At 52.0% G+C, this 23,072-nt stretch overlaps 3 protein-coding genes across 3 annotated transcripts; 2 read left to right on the forward strand and 1 right to left on the reverse strand.

The window, feature by feature from the left end:
• Nucleotides 1–2,236: 2,236 nt before the first annotated feature.
• On the reverse strand, nucleotides 2,237–6,519 carry VOLCADRAFT_96986 (uncharacterized protein; the record flags this gene model as incomplete). Its single annotated transcript, XM_002956000.1, has 9 exons — nucleotides 2,237–2,375; nucleotides 2,417–2,427; nucleotides 2,694–2,816; nucleotides 3,566–3,877; nucleotides 4,295–4,363; nucleotides 4,651–4,722; nucleotides 5,324–5,690; nucleotides 5,810–5,875; nucleotides 6,188–6,519. 9 exons carry the CDS (start codon nucleotides 6,517–6,519, stop codon nucleotides 2,237–2,239), a joined length of 1,491 nt encoding a protein of 496 aa, XP_002956046.1.
• A 7,933-nt stretch (nucleotides 6,520–14,452) lies between these two features.
• Nucleotides 14,453–17,686, forward strand: VOLCADRAFT_96987 (uncharacterized protein; the record flags this gene model as incomplete). Its single annotated transcript, XM_002955942.1, has 4 exons — nucleotides 14,453–14,467; nucleotides 16,923–17,006; nucleotides 17,220–17,436; nucleotides 17,514–17,686. The coding sequence occupies 4 exons, from the start codon at nucleotides 14,453–14,455 to the stop codon at nucleotides 17,684–17,686; spliced, it is 489 nt and encodes a 162-aa protein (XP_002955988.1).
• A 553-nt stretch (nucleotides 17,687–18,239) lies between these two features.
• On the forward strand, nucleotides 18,240–22,733 carry cycd1.3 (D type cyclin; the record flags this gene model as incomplete). Its single annotated transcript, XM_002955943.1, has 6 exons — nucleotides 18,240–18,463; nucleotides 19,621–19,867; nucleotides 20,390–20,479; nucleotides 21,055–21,126; nucleotides 21,646–21,755; nucleotides 22,250–22,733. 6 exons carry the CDS (start codon nucleotides 18,240–18,242, stop codon nucleotides 22,731–22,733), a joined length of 1,227 nt encoding a protein of 408 aa, XP_002955989.1.
• Between the last annotated feature and the right edge of the window lie 339 nt (nucleotides 22,734–23,072).

The raw sequence follows: 23,072 nt of genomic DNA on the forward strand, positions 1-23,072 counted from the left end.
CGGTGGTTTGCTTGTGCCTAAATACATCGATCATGCATCCATGATATGCGAATATCTTGTTGGAAAGTGACCGCACTCACATACATAATACCAGTGAATGGCGACAGCAGTAATAGGACCCGAGGTGTCCACGGCGGTTTGCTGAGTCTAACATAGCTTATATTTGCACTGCTGCTGATGTCTACTTCATCCGTTCATCCTGGCGCTTCGTCATCACAGCTCCTCATTCGTATTCCGTACGGTAGCGTACGGCGGTATTTGTGGGTAGGTAATTAATGTGAATAATTACACGACGGCACGGCTGCCGTAATCAATAAGTATCCGCTCTCTTGCAGCAATACATACAGCTCGCAGGATTGCCAAGATGGCCACCGGGGGCGGGTGTATGAACGTCCGTCGGTTTTCAACATAAACCCGGCCAATGAGACACGGGCATATATTCACCCGGCATCACATGTGCATGTGTGCGAGACAAGCAGGCACATCTTAACCACCCATCATCCGATTCGATCTATCCACCTACCACTCACGTTCAGTCGCTCTATCTCTTTTTCCGCCGGAAGAAAGGGGCCAGCCACCGGTTTCCTCGTACTGCCCCCGCAAACGTCCACAGGAGTGATTGACGGACAGCTTCTAAACTCTGGTGCTTCTAAAAACGGAAAACTATGTAATTGCATTTGTACATACATATACTTATATAAGATTAATGGAGACGATGTATGAATCCGCATTCACCTACTTAATAACCTCCTCGCCGTTGTTGTTGTTGATGTTGTGCTGCTGCCACTGCGAGGGGACTAACAGCGGGTGCCCATGGGCGGGAAACCTTCCAGCTCGCTAGGCCTTGATCCCACCCTACAACTATTAATCGCAGAACGCATCTATGTTATGTATAGTTGGCGACTACCGGATGCCCCGTCACGTCATCATAAGAACCCCGCCCTGCCGCCATCAGACCCTCCCTTCTACAACACATCGTATCGTGCAATAATAATAGTAATAACGATTCCCTTGTAGCGAATCGTACAAGGGAAAACTAAAGCGCAGCAGCAACATGTACGACGATGTAACGATGCAAGCCATCCTATCAAGCGCACCCAAGTCCGAAGCTCCGTCCGTCTGCTGGGTCCGGGAGGTGTTTTTGAGGTCATCTTCGCATCCGCATGATGAATTAAGTCACTGCTGCCCGCCTCCCGCCTCCATTCAGCACTTCATCAGCCGCTCGCTGCTGCACGTAAGCTAGATGAAGCACCTTCTCCGCCCGCCGATGCACCCGCCCTCCAACAACAGCCCCCACCTGCTCTTATGCACCAGGTCTCTACATGATGCGAGTCAGCAGCCCACAGCATTCGCGTCATGAGGCCTTACCTGCTTAGGCTAGGTAGGTTGTAAGGTAGGTAGGGTCATGTCACGATGTACCCAAGCCCTTTCCTTGCATTCCCATGCACATGCACAAAAACGTACCGCTGCATAAAGTCACTGTTAACTGCTGCTGCTGCTGCTGCCGCTGGTTGCCGTCGGGTTATGAATCTTCCTGCCCCAACCGCAACCATAACCGCACAACCGCACTGCTCTATCTGCTGAGACATCCAATGCACCGGAATGCGCATCATCTTGCTTGCGGTAGCTAGCGCCTCCCATGCATGCAATCGCTAAAGGTCAAGTCATTAGTATCTTCATTGCTAGGTCCCTTGCATCCGCGTCGCATCCACGATGGCTTCGATGGGTATGTTATCAGCTCCACCGAGTATGCATACAAACGCTTTTGCGCAAGAATGGGCACTCAACGGATATACCACTGCTATGCCACCCGCTGCAGCCGCCTCAGTCAGGTAAACAAGAACACAACACCCGCATATCTCCGTACGCAATCCTGTACATACCGTACAGGCTATTGAATGCGAGGTTCTTCCCCGCTGACCTGAGCAACCAAGGCCATGGCAATGTCGAGACACGCAAGTGTGATCCTCTGCAGCAACGATGTACATGCGAGTAATGCACACCCGCATACCACCATGTCATTTAGGAGTCAAAACGGTGCGACAGCCTTGATGTATCCCTCCGTCAATCACCCCCTCCCCCTACTTGCATGCAGTCCGGCACATGTGGGTGTGTCTGTCTCAAACATTGACCCATTACTTGACGTCTTCCCAGAAATGCCGACGAGGGCTATAATTATTTGCGTATGTACATATTAAGGATGTTTCCATCCGCGGTCCCTATTGTGGAGAACTGCTTATCGAGGAGCCACGAGCAAAAACACAGCGGTCCATGGATGCGGCCCCCTTAAAACCTGGCTTAAGGGTATTCGGGTCATGATGATTTCCGCACCATAAACCGACTGACCAGCACCCGACGCCTCACAGCGATAACGGCTTGGGGGTCATGGAGGTGGTGGTGGAGGGATGGGACCCACCTCGGCGAAACCTTCGGGGGGACCGGTTATACATGCGGCCATCCTCAAGTGTTTTCAGACCCAGACTGTGGGGTTCTTCACGCCACACGTCTCCCCTGGACTCGAACTTCTACACCGCCATTGGAGATCCGGAGCACCACAACTTCAGGGCTTCCGTACAGGCTGCAAGTCCAGGTGCCAGACGTGACAAGGGTAGACCGACAGCGGCTGATACAAGAGCGACGGCCGTCGGCGGCTGCGGCGGCGGGCAGCCGTACATCCTGGCAAGCTGTCGTACCGGCGATGCCGTCGCGGTCTCGGCGCCTGCCGGTATTACCATCCGCTGTGCCAACGTGATGCACGCCAGCGCAATGGTACAACATTCGTATGACAAAAAGACGTCGTGCAGAAGCGTCATCTCCTGCATCCAAGGACACCGAACGCATGAAGTGGGGCATTGTGTTCCTGTGTGTCACATGCCGCATGCTTGTGTGTTGGCCTAGGGGATCAACACTCGCTACTCGAGGGTGAAAAGACCCCATCCGACAGGTCCCCGGCCAACATAAGGGCAAATATGGAAAGCCATTCACTGGAGGCGTGTGTATGTATGTATGTATGTATGTATGTATGTATGTATGTATGTATGTATGTATGTATGTATGTATGTATGTATGTATGTATGTATGTATGTATGTATGTATGTATGTATGTATGTATGTATGTATGTATGTATGTATGTATGTATGTATGTATGTATGTATGTATGTATGTATGTATGTATGTATGTATGTATGTATGTATGTATGTATGTATGTATGTATGTATGTATGTATGTATGTATGTATGTATGTATGTATGTATGTATGTATGTATGTGGAGTTGCGCTCAGTGTCCTTCAGAGGTGGCGAGGACCCATCATACGGCCCCGAGGGAGCCCTCATGTCCAGATAAACTCGTATGTATATCTGCCCACATATGTGATGACCGTGTTGGTCGTTATGCCGCCAGTTCTGCAGCTTGGAGCTTCCCTTTCTATCTGTCCTCCTTTTAACCCCTTCGGCCCCTTTGTCGGTTCCATCGGGCAACGTAAGCAGCATAATACTATGCATGCAAACGACTGTGTCATGCTTCCCTGGCCATGCAGCCTTAAAAACTGAACGTGCCGCTCACCGCCAATCCACACGCCGTGGCAGCGATCTCAGCCTCCATTTCCGCCGACATGCTATAGTGATGGCAGTCGGCATGCAATTCAGCTCGGGCGATGGCAGATGGGACGGCGGCAGCGCCACCGGTGCTGCCCCAGAGGCCGCCGTTAGCACTGATGCCATCGCCGTCAAACAGCTGTCCCTCGACAGAGGCAAGGTGGCGCTGCGGGCACACAATGCTGAGGAAGTGTTCCAGGAAGGTGTAGGTGTTTGGTTGGTGCAGGCGCCAGTTGATGGTTTGCAGCAACGTGAACTCGCACCGCTGCAGATCTCGAGCCTGATGGATGGGGTGGGGTGGGGGAGGGGGTGCGGTGGGGGAGAGGGGCCCATGGAGAGGGGAAGGGAGAAGGGCGGAAGGGCTGTGAAGGAAGGGAGGAGGGAGGCCGCAGGGCACCGAAAACGGTGGCGAAGTCCTCCAATGGATTCTAATCTAACACTCATTAATATCCTGGAATGCTGCTGGGTTGCCTAATCAAGACCTGCTCCAGGCTGTACCTCGTCGTGCATGAGGGAACACAGGAGCAGGGAAAAATCCCCTTCGTTGTCTAATACACGCCAAGCTCCTATAACATTTTGCCAGTCCGCTCCATTTGATACTTGACTATCGCAGCCTGGCTTGATGAGAATATAGGGCTCCTTAAAAGTAAGTCTGCATATGTACGATGTGTACGACCCGTACAGATGCATGACTCACCCGGTACAGGTTGCGGCCCGTCGAGTTCACCGCCAAGCCCAGCCAAGCCGACGGCTGGACGTGTATTGCCTGAGCAGGAAAGGGCGCCAAGGAAAGAGGCAATGATGTCGGTCTCGAGAAACCGCAGATCACCGCACACACGTGACAGAGGGTTGGAAAGAGGAGCGCGGCCCAGAGGTTACGTATGCCGGGGTTGGAGGGACATCAACATAACGTCAGGGCGTCATACGCGCCATGCTGTGTACTGTGGATTGTGTTTACTGATACCGCCTGCGCAATACGATATCGACATTCCTGTGCGATGGAACCTGCCGTACTACCATGTCGTACGTTAACCTCCACACGTCATTGCCTACCTCGTTATATTTAACCGCCACAGACATGCTGGCAAGGGCCACGAGTTTGAGGATGTCGTTCGGGGGGACATCCTAGGGGGGTGAGTGCCAAGGGGAGGGGTTTCAGCGACCAGAATGAGGGAGAATCCCAACTAGTGCGCTTTTGAGACACCCATGGCTATAGTGGTTCTGGGGTATAGCAGACGCGCATGCATGCATGCCCGATTAGGCAATTGTGGGTGGCTGGGTGGGTGCGCTAAGGGGGCAGTCAGTGTAATGCAAAAGCATAACGTGTATGTAGTAGACGAGCGTCTAGGGGTGTGACAGTAAGTGTTCGTGTGTATGTGTTCGTGTGTAAGTGTGCGTGTATATATGTTCGTCTGTATGTGTTCGTTTGTATATGTTCGTGTGTACTTATGTATGTATGTGCATGTCCGCTTGCTACGCGTGGCTGAGGATGCTAAACCCCCGGGTACCTGCCAACCTTCCCGTACGGGCCATGCGGCGGCTCAAGGGCTGTGTGGAAGGGTTCGTATGGGGCAACCTCACGCCTTCACAGGGCAATACAGCTCCAGAAGGTGCAGCACATGCATGTGTGTTTGTGATCGGATAGTCGGCACCCAAGGCAGTAGTCGCACTGACCATCCGGCCTGCTCCTCTCTCCCCGCTACCACGTTCCCTCCAATCAGTCTACCTGGCAGGTCGCCATGAACTGATCAAGAAGGGACGTGGCGATGAACAAAGTCGACAGATGGAGATCTAACGCCTCGCGAACCTGGCGCATCCAGCCTACAAGCAGTGCTCGGTGCTCGCCGTCAAGCCGCTGGTAGTAGCCGTCGTGCTCAGGGTCGTCATGACGATTGTCATGGTGAGGGTAGGACGGGTGGGAGCTTGGGCAGGCGAAGGGACGAAAGTCCGAAGTCGTGGATACATCAGCAGCCTCCGTCCGACAGGCAGATGAGGCACTCAATGCGATCTCCAATGGCCGCGATGCACTACTCATCTGTTGTTGGTGCGTTGAGCGAAGTCTTTCAAACCCGCAGCGGTCCGCCGGATAATCGCTGAGCAAGAGGGGCAGCGGGCACGAGGGTGAGGCGGAAGCGGTGCGTCATTGCATGGCAACCCTGCGACATGCTGTGCCTGGCGGAAAATTGCTGATTGACCGTGTAGCGTACGGCACTTGGTGGGGATGAGTACTATGTTGCAATGTGGTGGTATACAGGCCTCGCTGCCGTGGCCTCGCCGCCTGGGCGCGTGAGGACCGGGCTTAAGTGTCATGTGAGCACCGAGCACCATCAGTAATCTGCAGCCGCTCTTTTTTTAGTTCACGTCACAAATCCATAGCGTCTGTGCTAACTGCTGTCGCGATAGTGGAGCACATTAGGAACATACGAGGATTTGACTATATGCCGCGAAGATAGCAGTGGCAGTACCTGTGCACGAGACTAACTTTTCACGAGCCCGTAGAGTTAACGTATCGCGGTTGTAAGGTAAGGGAACGGTGGGACAAAGTTGTTATCATAGTTGTAATCATAACGAAATCAAGATGAGGTCCTACCTGAGCTCGACAAGGCCTGTCGTGGCGCTGCGGCTACCCAAAGTCAGCGAAAGAGTCTGGGCTCCGAGCATAGAGGCAGACCCACACCTTACGCCGGCTGTCGCTGGTATGCTCGTCCGCAGCACATTGTCGTCAAACTTGCTTGTGACTGACATACAACTTCCATTCATGCTTGTGCTGGAGGCGATGGAGTGCGTCTCGCCGGCTGAGGTGGCAGTGCTCAGGGACGAGCAGCTTTCAGGGCTCGCTGCGACCATAATGTGTTCCGCCTCCGCGTCCGCGTACCAAGCAGGAACAAATCCTGAAGAGATAAAGCTCTGGACACCCTCCATGAAGGTTATGAGTTGAGATAAAAATTACGAGACAACCCCGGCTTCTAGCGGCTAATATGTCTACCAAATATAGGCAAAAACTATAAAAAGCGCGCGCGTAAATGCTAAAAAGATAAAAGCTTGAAGCTTTTGAGGGGAAATAAATTTGATGCTTGCTTTATTTGAATAAGCGAGGCCTTGTTTAATTAGGCACATTATAGCTTAATCAAAATTGCATGGGCGCACGACAGCGGGACGTACAAAAACTCACATAACCAAAACATTAAACATTAAGCTTCCAAAAGATTAAACTTCTATAAAGTCTGCGGCCATATGCCTTCAGCTGCCCGAAATGTCCTTTATAGTTTGCATTTAAAGTTTTGGTCCCTACATCAAAAGAAAGCTGGCCATTTTGCTTATATTTACAATTTACAAAAAATAATTGTTTTGGGGGCACTGGCCATTATACAATAAATACTCTCACACCCGAAGCGACTCGTTGGACGTCACAGTTCGGACAATAGGGTGCTTCCAGAACGGGATGGTACGAGGTGGGATGGCGCTTATAGGCGACCTGGCAGCCCTTGAGCCCTCGTATTGGGCGGTTTGCAGATACGGGGTACGCAACCCCACGACCATGTAACACACATAGATATATTTATACATATATGCGGTATAAAGCCTCAGTCGTGAGAGGCGGGCGGACGATAGCGGGCCTAGAATTCCGATTGGATGCGCCCAGAGTTTTTTATTATAGATTTCATAGCCTTTTTTAACCCCGCCAAGTTGAAATCGCCTAGGATTGGCCTCGAATGTGAACGACACGTTAATTCGTGTATTCCATTGCAGAACTTGGTGAGGCGCCGCAAGCAAAGCTGCTCGCCAGGCTCGAGCCCTCCCACCGAAAGAGGATTGACATATATGTAAGAATTTTGGAGAAGTCAAGGCTGTGGAGCTTAGGGTGTTGCATTTGTCGAAGCTAGTCAGACACACTCCAGCCGTAGCAGCCGCACGCACACTTTTTGTTGGTGTCCTTCTTGTGAAGGTCCGTAACCTTATGCCAAATGGGCGGCCTATTGGCAAATTCCCCCGTGGTCGCGGTTTTCGGACCCTGCCCTTTGAGTCTTCTGTCTAGATGACTTGCGTTGACTGGTCTGGGTGCGCGTCTTCGGAATCCCTGAGATGACCAGGGCAGTAATATTGCACGGCCAGCAAATGGCCCGCTGGCTCTACTCTTCACGAGTCTGGATAGCCCACTGTAACAACACCACACACACCCGTACAAGCACGTGCACATGCAGTAAATCCGAACACGGCTGTGACATGGCCTTGTTGCTTTGTCCGGAGACAATACAATCCGTTAATGTATAGGGATATATTTTTACATGATGTGTAAATTCAATATCTTTTTGTATTTGTATCTCCAACTCCAACTAGGCGCTGGTGGACGTCGGTCTGCGTCGGTCTGCGTCGGTGACCGGCACACATGCCGCAATCGGCAGCGTTAGCACTTGCTAAAGTTTGTAATCTTTTGTAAATAAATCCATAACATATATTATAGCCATCTTCGACCCTGAAAGCGCCTTAAATCTTGATTCATTAAAAAAACAATGTATTCCTGCAATTTCTGCTTACTCGGCTTCTGCAAACGACGTGCACATCTTAAAAGGATATTTTTACTTTATTACGTTTGTGATTTTGTGGCATCTGATGTCATATACGTTCGCTCGGACCGTACGAGACGACCGGCCGGTCGTCTCGTACGTCCCCGATTAATGACAAAGCAGCTCCCCCGCGGGGAAGCTGCTTTGTCATTAATCAGGGACGTATAGGCGCGTTCAGATCCTAACTAAGTAATGCCACATTGTCCACGTGCTGCCCACTGGCGCAAACATGTGACTACACCCTCATTCGCGAGTTGGGTAGACGGGAAGCAGTTTGCTTTAATATGCAATCAGGAAGGTGGCGTATGAAAATGATGCCAGCAAGGATTGCGCTATGATCGCCGAGTATCGGCGGAACGAGATGCCGGGGTGCTCTCGCACTTATGGATGAAAAAGTTACCATCATTTACTTGTATTCCAAAAGAATGTCAGCTTGATTGATTTTCTCCATAAATTCTAGCCAGTTTGTTCATTAGGTGCATGCTGTGCATGAAAGCAACAATTTTGAGTAACGAGCCTCATCAGGCAAGGCTGCCGGCGGGCCGACAACAACGAGGAAAATACGCTGTCCAAAACAGGCAAGGTGTGAATGCAAGGCTTAGGATGTGACGTGGGGCCTCGTTTTGTATATGCTCCTATGGACTGGGGAACGCAAGCGCATGAGTATGTTCTCAACCTGGTGGGGTTCCGAGGACTTTCGCCAATTGGGAAGTCTAATGGCAAATTCCCCTGTAGTTGCGGGTCCTGAGCTTTCCTTTAAGGTTTGCTTTTGGCTGTCTAGGTGACACTTGCGTTGTCTGGTCTGGGTGGGTGTCTTGTGTGGCCTGATCGTCTCAGGTGCAGTAATATTGCACGGCCAGCAAATGGCCCGCTGGCTCTACTCTTCACGAGTCTAGAGAGGCCACTGTAACAACCACACACACATCTTGGCGCAAACAGCTGTTAGCTGCAGCTAACATGTCGTACGGAGTTTTATCTCTCTGCGGTTGAGGTATATCCGTAGGCACGACTACGCAGTTCAGCAATCGCCACGTATTATCCCCCGTGTGATAGCACGACCCATTCACGATGGTTTAATAGCCGTCAAGGGCACCCAAAAGGTAACCCGGGATTCGTTGCTGTTGCTGTTACAGAGCGGGAGGCTTTGAACACATTTGGATTGTCATATCTAGGATTGAATACTCTGGAATACTATACAGCATCATCCCCCATTACCACGCCATACGACCTGCAAGTCCAAGGAGGTTGATTCTGTCTTTTTGCATCCCTCCTCATCATGTCACCTGAACATCCGTATAGACAGAGGGTTCAACAATTGCCACCAATTTAGCGTGCTAATCTCGGTCCATCAGAAGTGACCTCTAGTCCACATCTCAGCAGCTAGCAACAATCTCACGCTCCCGACAATGTCGGGGGTTTTATTAGGAGTTGAAATCAGGACCTTAAACCGCAAATTGCAATATTGTCTCCAGACCAGACATCAAGGGCACCCAAAATGTAGATCGGGATTAGTGTCATGCAGAGCGGAGTACGGGTGTCTTGCTAACAGGTTTTTGCAGATGATCAAAGTAGAATTACAGACTGCAGGTATATTTCAATTTGCAGAATACTTGAAAACTTGGCGATCAATCTGCAGCCTGCCCGGCACAGTCAAGTAACAATTCGTACATCCCGTATCAACGTCCGCACGCTAGCTTCGCGAGTAAGAGCTCTCAACTTATTATCTCTTGTAAAATCAAACTAAGTATAGGCGTTTGATGGCGCCTACTGTTTGCATCCCCCGCCCAGCGTAGCTGCCAAGCGCGGTGCCATTTTTGTATCCAGTTATTCGACAAATCCTTTGTGTGGAAGGCATTAACGCAACATAAATCCACAAGCGCGCAGTCCTTGCGCTATAACGATGGATTAGTCCAGCACCATCCTGGGCCTGCATGACCGTGCATACGGCATAGCTTTTCTGCAGCGTGAAAAGCTAAGCAAGGAAAACATGTTTTCCTGCTAGTATATAGCAATCACGGGTGAAGTGGTTTCGGAGTATACGGTACCGGGGCGATTGGCGTGCGGATAGAAGCTGGCGGATGGTAGAGAGAGGAGGTACTTCTTGAGGTCGTCTCCGCCCTGGCGCACGTTGGGTCATCGTTGAAGACTGCTGAGCCATTGTATAGCCCACCTACCCGTCTGCGGCAGGTCTGCTTCCATGATCCACATCCGCTCGACCATGACTAAGGCAGGTGCGAAACTCTCTATCTCATGGATATTCTTGCGACGAGATTTAATGATTCACGGAAGAGAGTTTTTGCACGTAAGATCAAGCCGGAAAGAAAGACGGCTTTCCAAGCAAGCCGGAAACAGACCCGGCCGGGTGGAGAACTTGACACCCGCGGGTGGGGAACTTGACACCGCCGGTGGAGATGTGTCTGGTTCACGTGTACGAAGAAGCGCTCAGCCGTCTGCTGATTGATTTTTCGGGCAAGCATGATGATGCGGAGACGAGGGCGCATGTCAAGCACAAGCGTCCGGAGCTTAATCACGTTGCGTGTTTGTTCGGTGGTGTGCGAGGCAACTCGAAAAATAAGGCGATGCTAGGACGGACGGACTTCCCGGACGGTCAAGGTTCACAAGGCCATTACGGACATCAAGGAAGCCAGCAAGGAAGCCAGCAAGGAAGCCAGCCAAGGAAGCCAGCCAAGGAAGCCAGCCAAGGAAGCCAGCCAGCATGCGTGGAAAGGGGGCCGTGAAGGTGGCAAATCCAGAAGAACAGCCCGAGGAGGTGAAATGAGGGGTCAAATGGCGATGGATTCAGGTGTGGGTTGTGTAGCAAAGGATGCTGCGAAGGACTTGGTGGCCTTTTACCACGGATGGGATTTGATGCGCAGTTTGCATGGGGTACCTAACGCTAAATGGGAGGCGGAGTACATGAAGCTTGAATCAGCCATTAAGGCGGCCGAGCTTGCCCGCAAGGCAGCAAACACACCAGGGCAGAGCAGCAGCAGCAGCAGCAGCAGCAGCAGCAGCAACAACAGCAGCAGGAGGGCAACAGAGGCAATAACACTGGAGCACGGAGACCACAATCACCAGTTGCGGCGACCACTTGTGTATTCGCTTGTCCCTGTCACCTGCTTGCTTGCTTGGCTGTCCTTGCAATTGCTTACAAACGTGTGGGGTTGGGCTGCACACGCCATGTGACATGGCTGCGCCAGGTTTAGGTAGAGATGATAAGGGGCCATGAGACAAAATGCTTGTGTGTCTGGTGAGAGGTGAGAGGTTCAGGTGTCCGCTGAACCGATTTCCCTTACGAATGATATCGATGGAGCGCTCCTCACCTTAAGGGTTGAGAAAGGCACTTGCAGCCAGAACCCAAGTTCTGGCACAAAATGCTCGGATTCAGGTATGCACATGTATGTAGTTGTGTGCACGATATCCTACCTGGTCAGATACCTAGCTCGTGCTATCTATGTAGGATAAGCGGAAGAAAGGCCTTATGCCAAATGAACCGTCAAGATGCTCCTCAACCATCCTCATTAACTACCACATAACGGCAACGGCGCTATCCAGGACTGGGACTTCATCACACGCATAAACGCTCAAACATAACGTTTTCGGGTTGGTTTTAGGAAAACAACACAGCAGCGTAACGCTAACGAGGAGCTCTCCTTACTATAAGATAACAAAGGCAGGCGGCTGGCAGAGGTTAAGGCCTGACTTCTGCTCCCGGCCGACTCGGGTTCAAATTCGCCTGATGACCTCTCGGGTGTTTGAGGGGTGGTGAAATGGGAAGTGGCCCCCCATCATACGGGCGGTGAAGGACGTGATGAAATCAACTTGCGAGCTAACCTGGAACTAAGTTGAGGCGCTGTTGATCCGCTAGATTTGGTTGGATGCTGGTGGTGAGTTGCCAAACTCAAAGAGTACACTCTGAAGTCGGATGGGGTGAATGGCTTAGGGTGCCCCTCTAGCAGGGGAGAGCAGGGCATTGCCTCGGGAAGGAGGCCACTGGTGAAGCTTAACCACCCTGTAACAACATCAACAAAGAGTGCTTCCTATCTAAAGCGCTGCGTTACGTCAGTCGTTTGGGCCTCAAAGGACAACATCTAGAATGTTGGATGTGATAAACCCTAAGGTAGGGCACTAGTGCCCTACCTTCATACTATCCTTAAGAATCATATGGCCACGGCCATAGGCAATCTTATATGCGTGTATGTCCGTCCGTTGTGCATGTGTGCGTTTCGCTGCCGGGTTGTGACCAAAATATTATGTACCCCGTTAAAATGCATATCGTGCTATTCAGTTAGGTGGCAGCTCTGAGCAGTTCCCCGCGCCGCTATCCTGAAGGGATAGCTCGAAGCGACTCTCTTGAGCCAAACACGCAAGCAAAAATGTGCGTGCTTGTCTGGCCGTCAGTATGACCTGGTGATCGGAATAGAATCCTCCAAACGTGCTTTGCCTGATGCGTTGCGCTGTGGTTGGGACTATCGGCACCCCATGGCTGGCCCATAGATTAATCTGTCGTTCGTCAAGGTTTACTGATCATTCGTCGTCGTGGTTCGATGGGTGATGGCCGCGTGTGTTGTGTCACGACTTTAGAAAAGCACCGATCGGCGGGTGTCGGAATCCCGTGTTACACTCAGGAAACAGCAGCGTGTATGGCCGAATATCTCAGCTTTTGACTCCTCGGCGGGAAGTTGGGAACAGCCATCCGGGAAACTGCAGCTTGCAACGAAAATCAGGCACATGACTGGCGCCTGAGAAGAAGGATTATTTTGACTTGCTGGCTGTCGCCCAATCAGCAGATTGGGGGGAGATGCAAGAAGATGCAAGCAGACCAGAGGGTTGCAAAAACGGTCTAATTTCCCAATCCCGGGGGGTGGTAGTGGTCAGCCATCCCCCCATCCTGGCTGGGGTGACCGACTCCCATCTCACATCTTAGGGGCCCGGTGCTAATCCCATCCCTTGAGACAGGTTTCCCATCCTGCCAGCCTGGGTCCCATCCCCAATCCTATGGCCAGGCTTTCCAATCCTATCCTGCAGCTGTGTCCTCCCAATCCTCATCCTGCCAGCCAGGGTCCCTTCCCCATCCCTTCGACCAGGGCCATCCCCATCCTGCAGCTGTGTTCAGATCCGAAAGCTGTCAGCCAGGATCCCATCCCCATCCCTTGAGCTGGTGTCACAATCCTCATCCTGAGATGCCAGGTGCAAAACTAATCCTCACGTATGCACAGTTGCTGTTAACTAATCCTGTAACGTGTCTCATCCTGTTTGAGTCGGGTGTAACTCTTAGCCAGGCTGGGCTGGCCATAAAGTATGAAAAATGGACTCCTGTACATTACACATAGGACACCCGTAATATTTCGTTTCGCAGGAAGGTTGCAGAGATGCACAACACTGTGCGGCACTTCAATACGGCACTTCCGCACCACTGTACGGCAGCTAAGCTTAACCTCTCAAATTACAGCTCTGTAGCGAGTTTCTGGGCCGTCCCCAACTTTGTTAGGCCATCACCCACATTCCACCAGACGCATATGTTAGTATGAGCAGTGTGTGCAAACTTGCTCACACGCACTGCTGAGACAGTGTTACTTGGCTTGCCAAGAACCACCAAGTACCAGCAGGAGGCACCAAGTACCAAATTGGGACACGTGTACCCTTAAAATATGGTCAAACGCACGCTGGGCCTTAATCATGCATGATAGCAAAATTGATTGATGTGATCATGCATTATTAAACAGACCACCATTCGTATTCGTACGTAGACTGTCGAGAATGTCGAGAAACACAGTTGCAGCAGTTGACCGGCAGACAGGGCGCTGCAAGAACCTTCCCGCCTAACAACCAATACCTTGCAGAAGCTAAAGCATGCGACCGGTGGCCAGCGAGCTTGTGGCATCTGCTGTAGAGCTCTGGTAACAGGAAGGGTTCGTAGCAACGTCGCTAAGAATTTAATTCGCGAGGTTGAAGAAAGCGCCATGGGTTTGTATGCTAAAAGGGTGGGGCGGTCTGGTCGCGCGCTCATGGCATCCGCACATGCCGGAGCGGATCGCCGTTTCGATTGCCCATACGTGAGCTATTGCGGTTGCTCAACGACGGGAACATTTGCAGGAGCCTGCAAATTCTCTTTTATTCCAAGCTGAGTTTTTTCAAAGCCTAAGGACTACTGACATATATACACTTTGTGGTTTTGAAATTAGCAGATATGGCACCGGCACTACTTTGGCAGGGAATATTACCGAAGGTTACTCTTTCCTACGCCAAAGAGGCGGAAATGGTAAAATTCGTTTATACTCTTTGATGAAATGTACATCTGGCAGGTGCGTACTTGGCAGGTGCGTACATACTATGTCGGGAACATCTTGGGCTGCAGAGCCAGGATATTCGAATAGCAAACGTCGAAGGCAGGCTCGCGTATCTGCATGTTAGTTTTGTAGGTTTACCTGCTGCACAATTTCCGATCAAATCTCAGCTGATAACCTTCCGATGGAGTCTTGGGGATGAAGTATGATTGCTGAAGGCAGTCATGGAAAATGCAGCTGAAGAAATCTTCTGCAATAATGGGGTTCCGGCCGCGCGCGGCTTGTCGGCGGCTTGTCGGCGCCAGCAGCAGCCTGCCTGCAGCTGCAGAACGACGTCTGTAAATTGAAATATGCCTGTCATATTACATCGCTGCATCACTAAATACGGTACTCTCTATGCATAAGAAGTGTCGGTTAGCTAAGGGGTATATAGCTAAATATGAGCCACGTGAACAGTACACATTGAGCCACGGCGCCGCTAAGCCAAGGGCGAAGTTGATCAAACTTGCTGTAATAGGTGTGAGACATGGGCACGGAAAGCATGGTTTTTCAGCATTGGCGTGAGTTACCTCAAGTCCATAGCCGTAAGCATGATGAGCACAATACCTCGCTCGGAATGAGCACAATACCTCGCTCGCTCACAACATAGACATCTTCTATCTCCTTATAAAAATTAAGTGAAATTGGAAAATCTTAGTTCAACTCGTTACAGGCCTGTAATCCTGAAGTGCCATGCATTCACGACTTGCACCCTCCCCCCCCTCCCGGAGTGCCTATGCCGCGGAGTGGAAGTTGGCTAACGAACTACGGCGAGGCCAGGAACACCAATTAAGTTAATTATTGCTTTTCTTTGTAGCTTAAATTTTGCACAAAGCGGTCATACTTTGGTAGATGGAAACTGCGACTGCCGGACAGAGGTCACACATTTACATAATGCCAAATGAACGGACTACAGAAACTGCATAGCTAAAGAAAAGTTATTGCTTTAACTAGTTTAGCAAAGAGCTTAACTAGTTTAGCAAAGAGCTTCACGCGCGGGCACCTCCGATTTCGACCTCAGGTTGGCCGATGATGATGACAGGACTTCTCGCTTTGTACCCATCCCAAAGCACCGAAACGCATAGGACTGTTGTGGAATCTAGCACATGCAAGACATTGCGTGGTCGACGTTAAGGGGGCGCATGATGCCCCGGCAGCGCTTTCTGGGCCTCCAGGAGCCCCAAAACGGATTGTCTAGGATCGATCCATTGCCGATAGATCGTAGGCGCTGGTCTGACGGTCATAGGGCTCATAGCAGCTGGATGGCTTTCAGACTGCCGGTCATGGGAACCCGGGAGGCGTGCTGTTGGTGCGGGGCAAACCAGGGCTGTCGGGTGACCGGCGGAGATGGATGGGTGCACCACCAATTGATATACACAGGGACGTATCCTAATCGGGGCGCTCGGCGGTACTCCGCCTGGAGCAAGCAGGTTTAACTCCTGCCGTCCTGTTCCTTTCATCATCATCCCACAAAGAGTCCCCCGCAATTCTTGTACATCACAGCGCACTCCTAGACAGGCTGGATTTGAGGAAGAGATCCGGAAGAGCTTGCGGCCCTCCCGCGGCTTACCCTCGGGCGAAGACGACAGAGGACTAGTCTCGCGCCCTGTTGGTAGGATACGGGGAAATAACAAAAAGTTTAGAAGGCGCCTGTTATCTACTGCGTTTGCATCCCAATCCGTGAAGGTTATCCACCTCTCTGTGCTTTCACTGACATAGTGACAGGGCGACGGTGGATGAAACCAGTACAGTAGCACTATACCACGTAAGACCAGTGTAAGAGTACGCAATTGCAGGAAAGAGCCGCTTTGTAGAGTGAAAGAGAGGCGAGCAGTCGCAGGATTACAGCCTGTTCGTTGATTCGCATGAGGCAAATGGCTAAGCTCACGGGCCTACACGTTTGCCATGGAGAGCCATGAGTGAATTATGATTACCGTGGACCCATAGGCCGACCAACCCCCCAATGGTCCCCCCACCTTGTAAGCCCCGCTTGAGGTCTTGGCACACCTATCCTGGCTCGTGATGTGTGCGGCGGCAGCCGGGGGAATCCCCCTCTACTGAACCACGCCTGAAGGCCCCGCCTGTTTTCTCTTCTCCCAAAGTTGCGCAAACCCAAAAAATCCGTTACAGCGTGTCTTGGGCCTTTCTCCGCCAGGAGGTCCCCAGCCTGGGTCCGCATGTCCTTTGTTTCATTGCAGCCGCCATGAGCCTACTCCTTGTTTCCATCCGCCACATCCCACATACATTGTTCCGCTGGCACCGGTGTTGTGTAAATGTCAGCCAGCACTGCCCGTCGTCCTCATGCCTCCGCTTCAATCGGCATGCTCACCACCCTCCCACCGTATCCAATTATGATTTTAGTAAAGCCCGCCTGTCCAATCCGCTGTGGACGTGTCACCTACGCCCCCCTCCGTGCCCACATCCCCACTCGGAGACATTGCCGACACTGGCAACATTGCTGATCCCGTCACCACTAAACCTCGATCCTGAGATCCACTGCCGTAACCCGGGACCTGCTGTGCGTTGTGCACCCCTTCCAGGGTTTCGCCCACCAAACAAGAGCGCCCCACTCGTCACCCCGCCATGTAGCTGGTAGCTGCAGTCCCAGGCCATGCATGTCACTGGTCGTAAAACCCCCATGGCCACCTTAGTAGCTACCCGACTGGTCCCCGCCATATCCCCTCCCGTACAAGCCCCACCCGGGGCCCGCACTGCTGCACTGCGCCACCAGGCTGGTCGTCGCTGCTGCCGCTGCCGCAGCGGTGACGGGCGCACCGTGATAGCCAGCGGCCACCGCCACCACCGCAGCCGCCACCGCATCGTCATAACCACCCGACTGGTCCCCGGGACTCTTTGTGGGAGGATGATGAAAGGAACAGGACGGCAGGAGTTGAACCTGCTTGCTCCAGGCGGAGTACCGCCGAGCGCCCCGATTAGAATACGTCCCTGTGTGTATATCAATTGGTGGTGCACCCATCCATGTCCGCCGGTCACCCGACAGCCCTGGTTTGCCCCGCACCAACAGCACGCCTCCCGGGTTCCCATGACCGGCAGTCTGAAAGCCATCCAGCTGCTATGAGCCCTATGACCGTCAGACCAGCGCCTACGATCTATCTGCAATGGATCGATCCTAGACAATCCGTTTTGGGGCTCCTGGAGGCCCAGAAAGCGCTGCCGGGGCATCATGCGCCCCCTTAACGTCGACCACGCAATGTCTTGCATGTGCTAGATTCCACAACAATCCTATGCGTTTCGGTGCTTTTGGATGGGTACAAAGCGAGAAGTCCTGTCATCATCATCGGCCAACCTGAGGTCGAAATCGGAGGTGCCCGCGCTCTTGCTAAACTAGTTAAGCTCTTTGCTAAACTAGTTAAAGAAATAACTTTTCTTTAGCTATGCAGTTTCTGTAGCCCATTCATTTGGCATTTGGTAAATGTGTGACCTCTGTCCGGCAGCCGCAGTTTCCATCTACCAAAGTATGACCGCTTTGTGCAAATTTTAAGCTATAAAGAAAAGCAATAATTAACTCAATTGGTGTTCCTGGCCTCGCCGTAGTTCGTTAGCCAACTTCCACTCCGGGGCATAGGCACTCCGGGAGGGGGGGGAGGGCGACTTGCATAGGGCTCAGAGAAGTAGTACACAGTACGATCGCAGTTTAAGTAACCATCAGCGAACAATTACGTTTGCTCATATTAAAGGCGTGCTGAATACAGTAATGGGAAGCCTAGATAAAGCTGTGCCGGTTCTTTTCATGGAAAGCTGCTCGCCTTGTGGCGCCTCGACCGTAAGCAGAGCAATATCCGGCGGGTCCTCGAGTTCACTAAGCTTGGAGGATTATGATCAAGGAATCTTCAATTACGATGGCATGCCTCCACGAGAAGCACCGCACGATGAGGAACGGATTGTTGGCATCAAAACTTTCGTGGACTCCACCGGGGCCAAGGCGCATCGTATGGAACCCAACTCAATACTAAGGTGAGGCTTACGGGTATAGTATGTACAGTCCGTCGTGGACTTAGGTAGATTTTCCGATACGGGTACGTCACGGAGACCGCATTTAAGACGTGACCTTCCTGATGTATCCAAGCAGCTATAAAATGAATATGCCTACCTTTCTATGTAGCTGAGGGACTTTTCCTATGCGGAAGGCTTCTAGGCTGCACCTGTCGATTGTTGTCAGGAGCGCTCGATGTTTAACACAGCATCTGTCTACAGGGCACTGCTAATTTTGCCAAAGCAGTATGGCAGGTTTCAGCCCTTTTAGGTTGTTAGTCGCTGCGCGGCTCGAACTTCGTCTTGGAGGGTTAACGTGCATATTCTAATTCATAGTCACATTTCCATACGCAGTTTACGGCTCCAAATATTCGAATCATTATAGCTTACGTGCGCATATGCACAGTTGGTACAGGCAGTAAGATGGTAGCTGGTTTCGACTGGTTGCGATGACAATCCTACTGCTTGCGCCGGCAATCCTATTAGTATGAAGCCGGTTGCACACCCATACGGTTAATTAAAGCAACTCGTTGTCTAGGAGTGTAAATGTCTTTATTGTGCATGGCGGGCACATTTAATCAGTCCCCCGTTTTGGGAAAAAGTATTACTCACAAAAGGGTAAATTCACAATCACTGCACGATACAGGATGTTTTAACCGTTTTGATACGTTATGCATCATTGCGCATGTAAAAGGCGGATTTGCGTAACCCCAACGCGTGCTAAAAGGTCCGCCCGTGTCAAAAGACTTTCGCACTGGCGTCATCACGGGCTTCTATCTCAGCAGCAGGCCCGACCCCCATGCATTAAGAGGAGCAAATGGCTTAAGTGTTCTTGGCCCGTTGTCCAACATGTGCGGACGGCAACCCAAAGGCCACAGTATGCACTGCCTATCTTGGTCCTGTCTCTCCTCCACACGACGTCGTGGCATCGAAACTTACAAGTGTACAAACAGTCAGTCCCACACACAGCCGTTTTGTGAGCCGTGTCCCGACGCGCGGGACTAAATCCACCTGTCGATTTTTGGCGGCCAAGGTTATTACCCTGGATTTTGTGAGACGTGCACTTCTGCTGACTTACCGCGTGCACTTCCATCCGTAGTTCCATCCTCCTTCCTCTTCCCCGGCCCCCCTGGCACCAGGGACGACCTCCGCAAACAGCAATGCATGCGCAGCTCTTTAGCGGCTCGGTGTTCACGACAGTACGGCAGCGGTGGTGTTGGTTTGCCACCATGCCCTCTGCTTCCTGCCTCGTACCGTGCGCGTATGGTTGGCTGGATGCGGGAGGTGTCTGTGGCCCTGGGCCTGCAGCTGTCCACGCTTTTCACGGCCACATCCGTACTGGACCGGTTTATAGCTGCATCTGAGGTGCGGATGTACGGCAGGGAGGTGTGTATATATGCATGTGTGTGGGCACACAGATACTAGCTTGTTTTGCCAGCTTCTGCACCTCGAGTCTTGAGATTTGCACAACCTTCCCCGTCAAGCGCAATGATTTCGCATTTTGAGCGGCCGTGCATACATACATACAGTGTAATCTAAGTCATACATACATACATACATACATACATACATACATACATACATACATACATACATACATACATACATACATACATACATACATACATACATACATACATACATACATACATACATACATACATACATGCATACATGCATACATGCATACATACATGCATACATACATGCATACATACATGCATACATACATACATACATACATACATACATACATACATACATACATACATACATGCATACATACATACATGCATACATACATACATCACCCCTACGCCGTAAGGCGAAGGTGCACTGCTGTGGCACGTGAATGGCCTCCGTGCGGTACTGTCGTACTGATTGTTCGTGGTTTCTTCTTTTCCACAGGTTCTTCCCCCCGAGGGGTTGCTGCAGCTGGTCACGCTGGCCAGTATGTCAGTGGCAGTCAAGTACGACGAGGTGCATATGCAATGCGCCGTACTGCGTGTGGATGAGCACGGGGACAATCCGGCAACTCATCCATGAGCTGCCCTTCCATGTACACTTTTTAGATCGCTGCTTTCCGCCATGTTTTTTCCTTGCTGTGAATGCAATGGTTTGACAGCATCGGACATAGATAGACATGCGCCTGTGTTACCACGCTGGTACTGGTCTTCTGGCCCCTAAGCTCATCAGGACGCGCTATCTGAGCCGTTCCAGCTCCCTCACGGAGTGTAATTTTTTAATGTATGAGGGAAACTCGTGGGATTAGTACCTTTAACAGAAGTACTTCAAAATCCAAGGCATGAATTCAAATGCTTAGGCGTATAACTCCAAAATTGCGGAAGGGTGCAAGAAACATCAAGAAAGTGCAAGCGACTCGTGACATCCAATTATTAAAAACCGGTAACCAACTCCAATTTGTGCGCAGCACAGACTTTTAAGCGCACTTCAATGTTCGTCTCCGTGAGTTAGAGTTTTTTTTGCTTCGTCCTCCTTAGCTCCGAAACCCAGGAGGCTCCTGTCCCCAATCCGGCGGGAACTTTTACTGCCCCCTTGCTTCGCCATCGCAGACGTCACAAGCCGTGTCACAAGCCGTGTGGCTGAGCTTGGCCGTCAATCCCGATGGCAAGCAACTCTACTCGGTAGGCAGGTCAGGGGCGGGGATACGCGCTTTATGCATACGACTAGTGGTGGGTGTGGGCTCCTCCTCTTTCCTTACACTGTTTTTCTTGCCAAAATCATTAATATCATTCACACGGGAAGAGGTAAGGGCGAGAATCCCGGGAGAATCTCCCTGCCACCCGGGACTCATGGACCAGGGTACCCAAGGATTGTGTTTACTGTGCTCCTGGGCCCCGTAAATCAATATCCCTGTTCGCGCACAGGGCTCCCCCCCTGATATCAGTATTGACATGTGGAACACGGTTAAGGATGGCATGTGGCTGTTAAGTGATGGTTTCGGAGCGCTAACGTTTCAGCAGGAGTGGTGTCGATGAGTTGTTCGTAATGGGTTGGCAGACCGGAGGGTTGGTGCCGCCAGGGCCCCAAATTGCGAGTTTTGACATCACTTTATCAAATGCCACCTTCCCCCCCCCCGCCCTTCTCCCTTCCCCTCTCCATGGGGGCCCCTCCCCCACCCCCTCCCCCACCCCACCCATCAGGCCCGAGATCTGCAGCGGTGCGAGTTCACGTTGCTGCAAACCATCAACTGGCGCCTGCACCAACCCAACACCTACACCTTCCTGGAACACTTCCTTACATGCCTATCGCCGTCAGACGACGACGACGACGAGTGCATTGATCGGCACGCTGCTGCTGCCACTTCAGCTGCTGCTGCTGCTGCTGCTGCTGACGGCGATCCCACAGTCACCGCCGCTGCCAGCCTCGACCATCTCATGGATATTGAAGGCGCCATGCCAAACGACCCGTACGCCTTCCCCGGATCGCCGATGCCATACAACTCCCTGGCGGCGGCTGCCGGACCAATCACGGCCCTCACCCCCGGCTCCACTGCGGCATCCACGCAGCAGTTGCAGCTGCAGCTGCCGAAGGGATCGGCTTGTATTACGTCGAGGAGTCTATCCCGGGAGTGGAGGACGTTCCTGGGGACTGCTGTCGGATTAGCGGTGAGGCGCTGGTGGTTGGTTCGGGGGAAGCCTGGGGACGCGGGGGGGATTGAGGAAACTGCCTCCGCGGGATAGGCAGGGCCCACCACTACCCCACCTACTGTCATTACCAACAAGGGTGCTGCTTGCTGACGTGTAGCGTTCGCTGTAAAATGTATATATATGTATATATGTGTGTATATACATATATATTACATGTATATAATGAATACGTCATGTGGCATAATTTTGTTCACGTGCAGGAGGCATCTCTTCTTGATGGGGCTCTTCTGTCGTACGATCACAGCGCAGTCGCGATGGCGTGCATTGTACTGGCGGAGCGCGTCACGTTCAGCGACAGCAAGGGCGGCAGCAGCAGCAGCAGCAGCGCCTGCTCCGGTGGCGGCGGCGGCGGCGGATCGCCTGTACGGATGCCCGCATCGGGCTCTCATGTGGCTCCGAAGGGGACGGCTACCGGCTTGGGTGGTGACTGCGCCGCTACCTTAGCCGCCGTAACCACCGCCGCTGGTCTTCCATTGCCTGTTCTGGCTCCTTGTTTAGTGAGCTGCATGACGGCCCTGGAGGGTTACTACCAGCAGCTCAAGGACGCAGCAGCCGCGGAGGCGGCGGAGGCGGCGGCTTAGGAGCAGTGCAAGGAGGGATAAATGCCGAGCCGTTATGCTCTCACTCTTGAGGTCTCGAAGGCTCTAGAGTACGGGAGGCGTGCACTTTTTTAAGCACTAGGTTTTGGTTCCGGAGCCACATTCTCGCCACATGTCGCCGCCTTTGCTGCGAAAGCGTACGGCGGTGCTCTGCAGTGCTTTCATCATCCAGCAGCTATGGTCATTATGGTCTCTGCCGCGGAGAGGTTTAGCGTCTCAAAGATCTTTACCAGCCCATGGGCGCGGCGAAATTCGGGAACCACTGTCGGGAGGATTCCGTGTCACGTGCTGTCCTATCTACTGGAATTGCGTGGATGTGGG

The sequence above is a fragment of the Volvox carteri genome (genome assembly GCF_000143455.1).
Source record: "Volvox carteri f. nagariensis unplaced genomic scaffold VOLCAscaffold_56, whole genome shotgun sequence".
NCBI lineage: Eukaryota > Viridiplantae > Chlorophyta > Chlorophyceae > Chlamydomonadales > Volvocaceae > Volvox > Volvox carteri.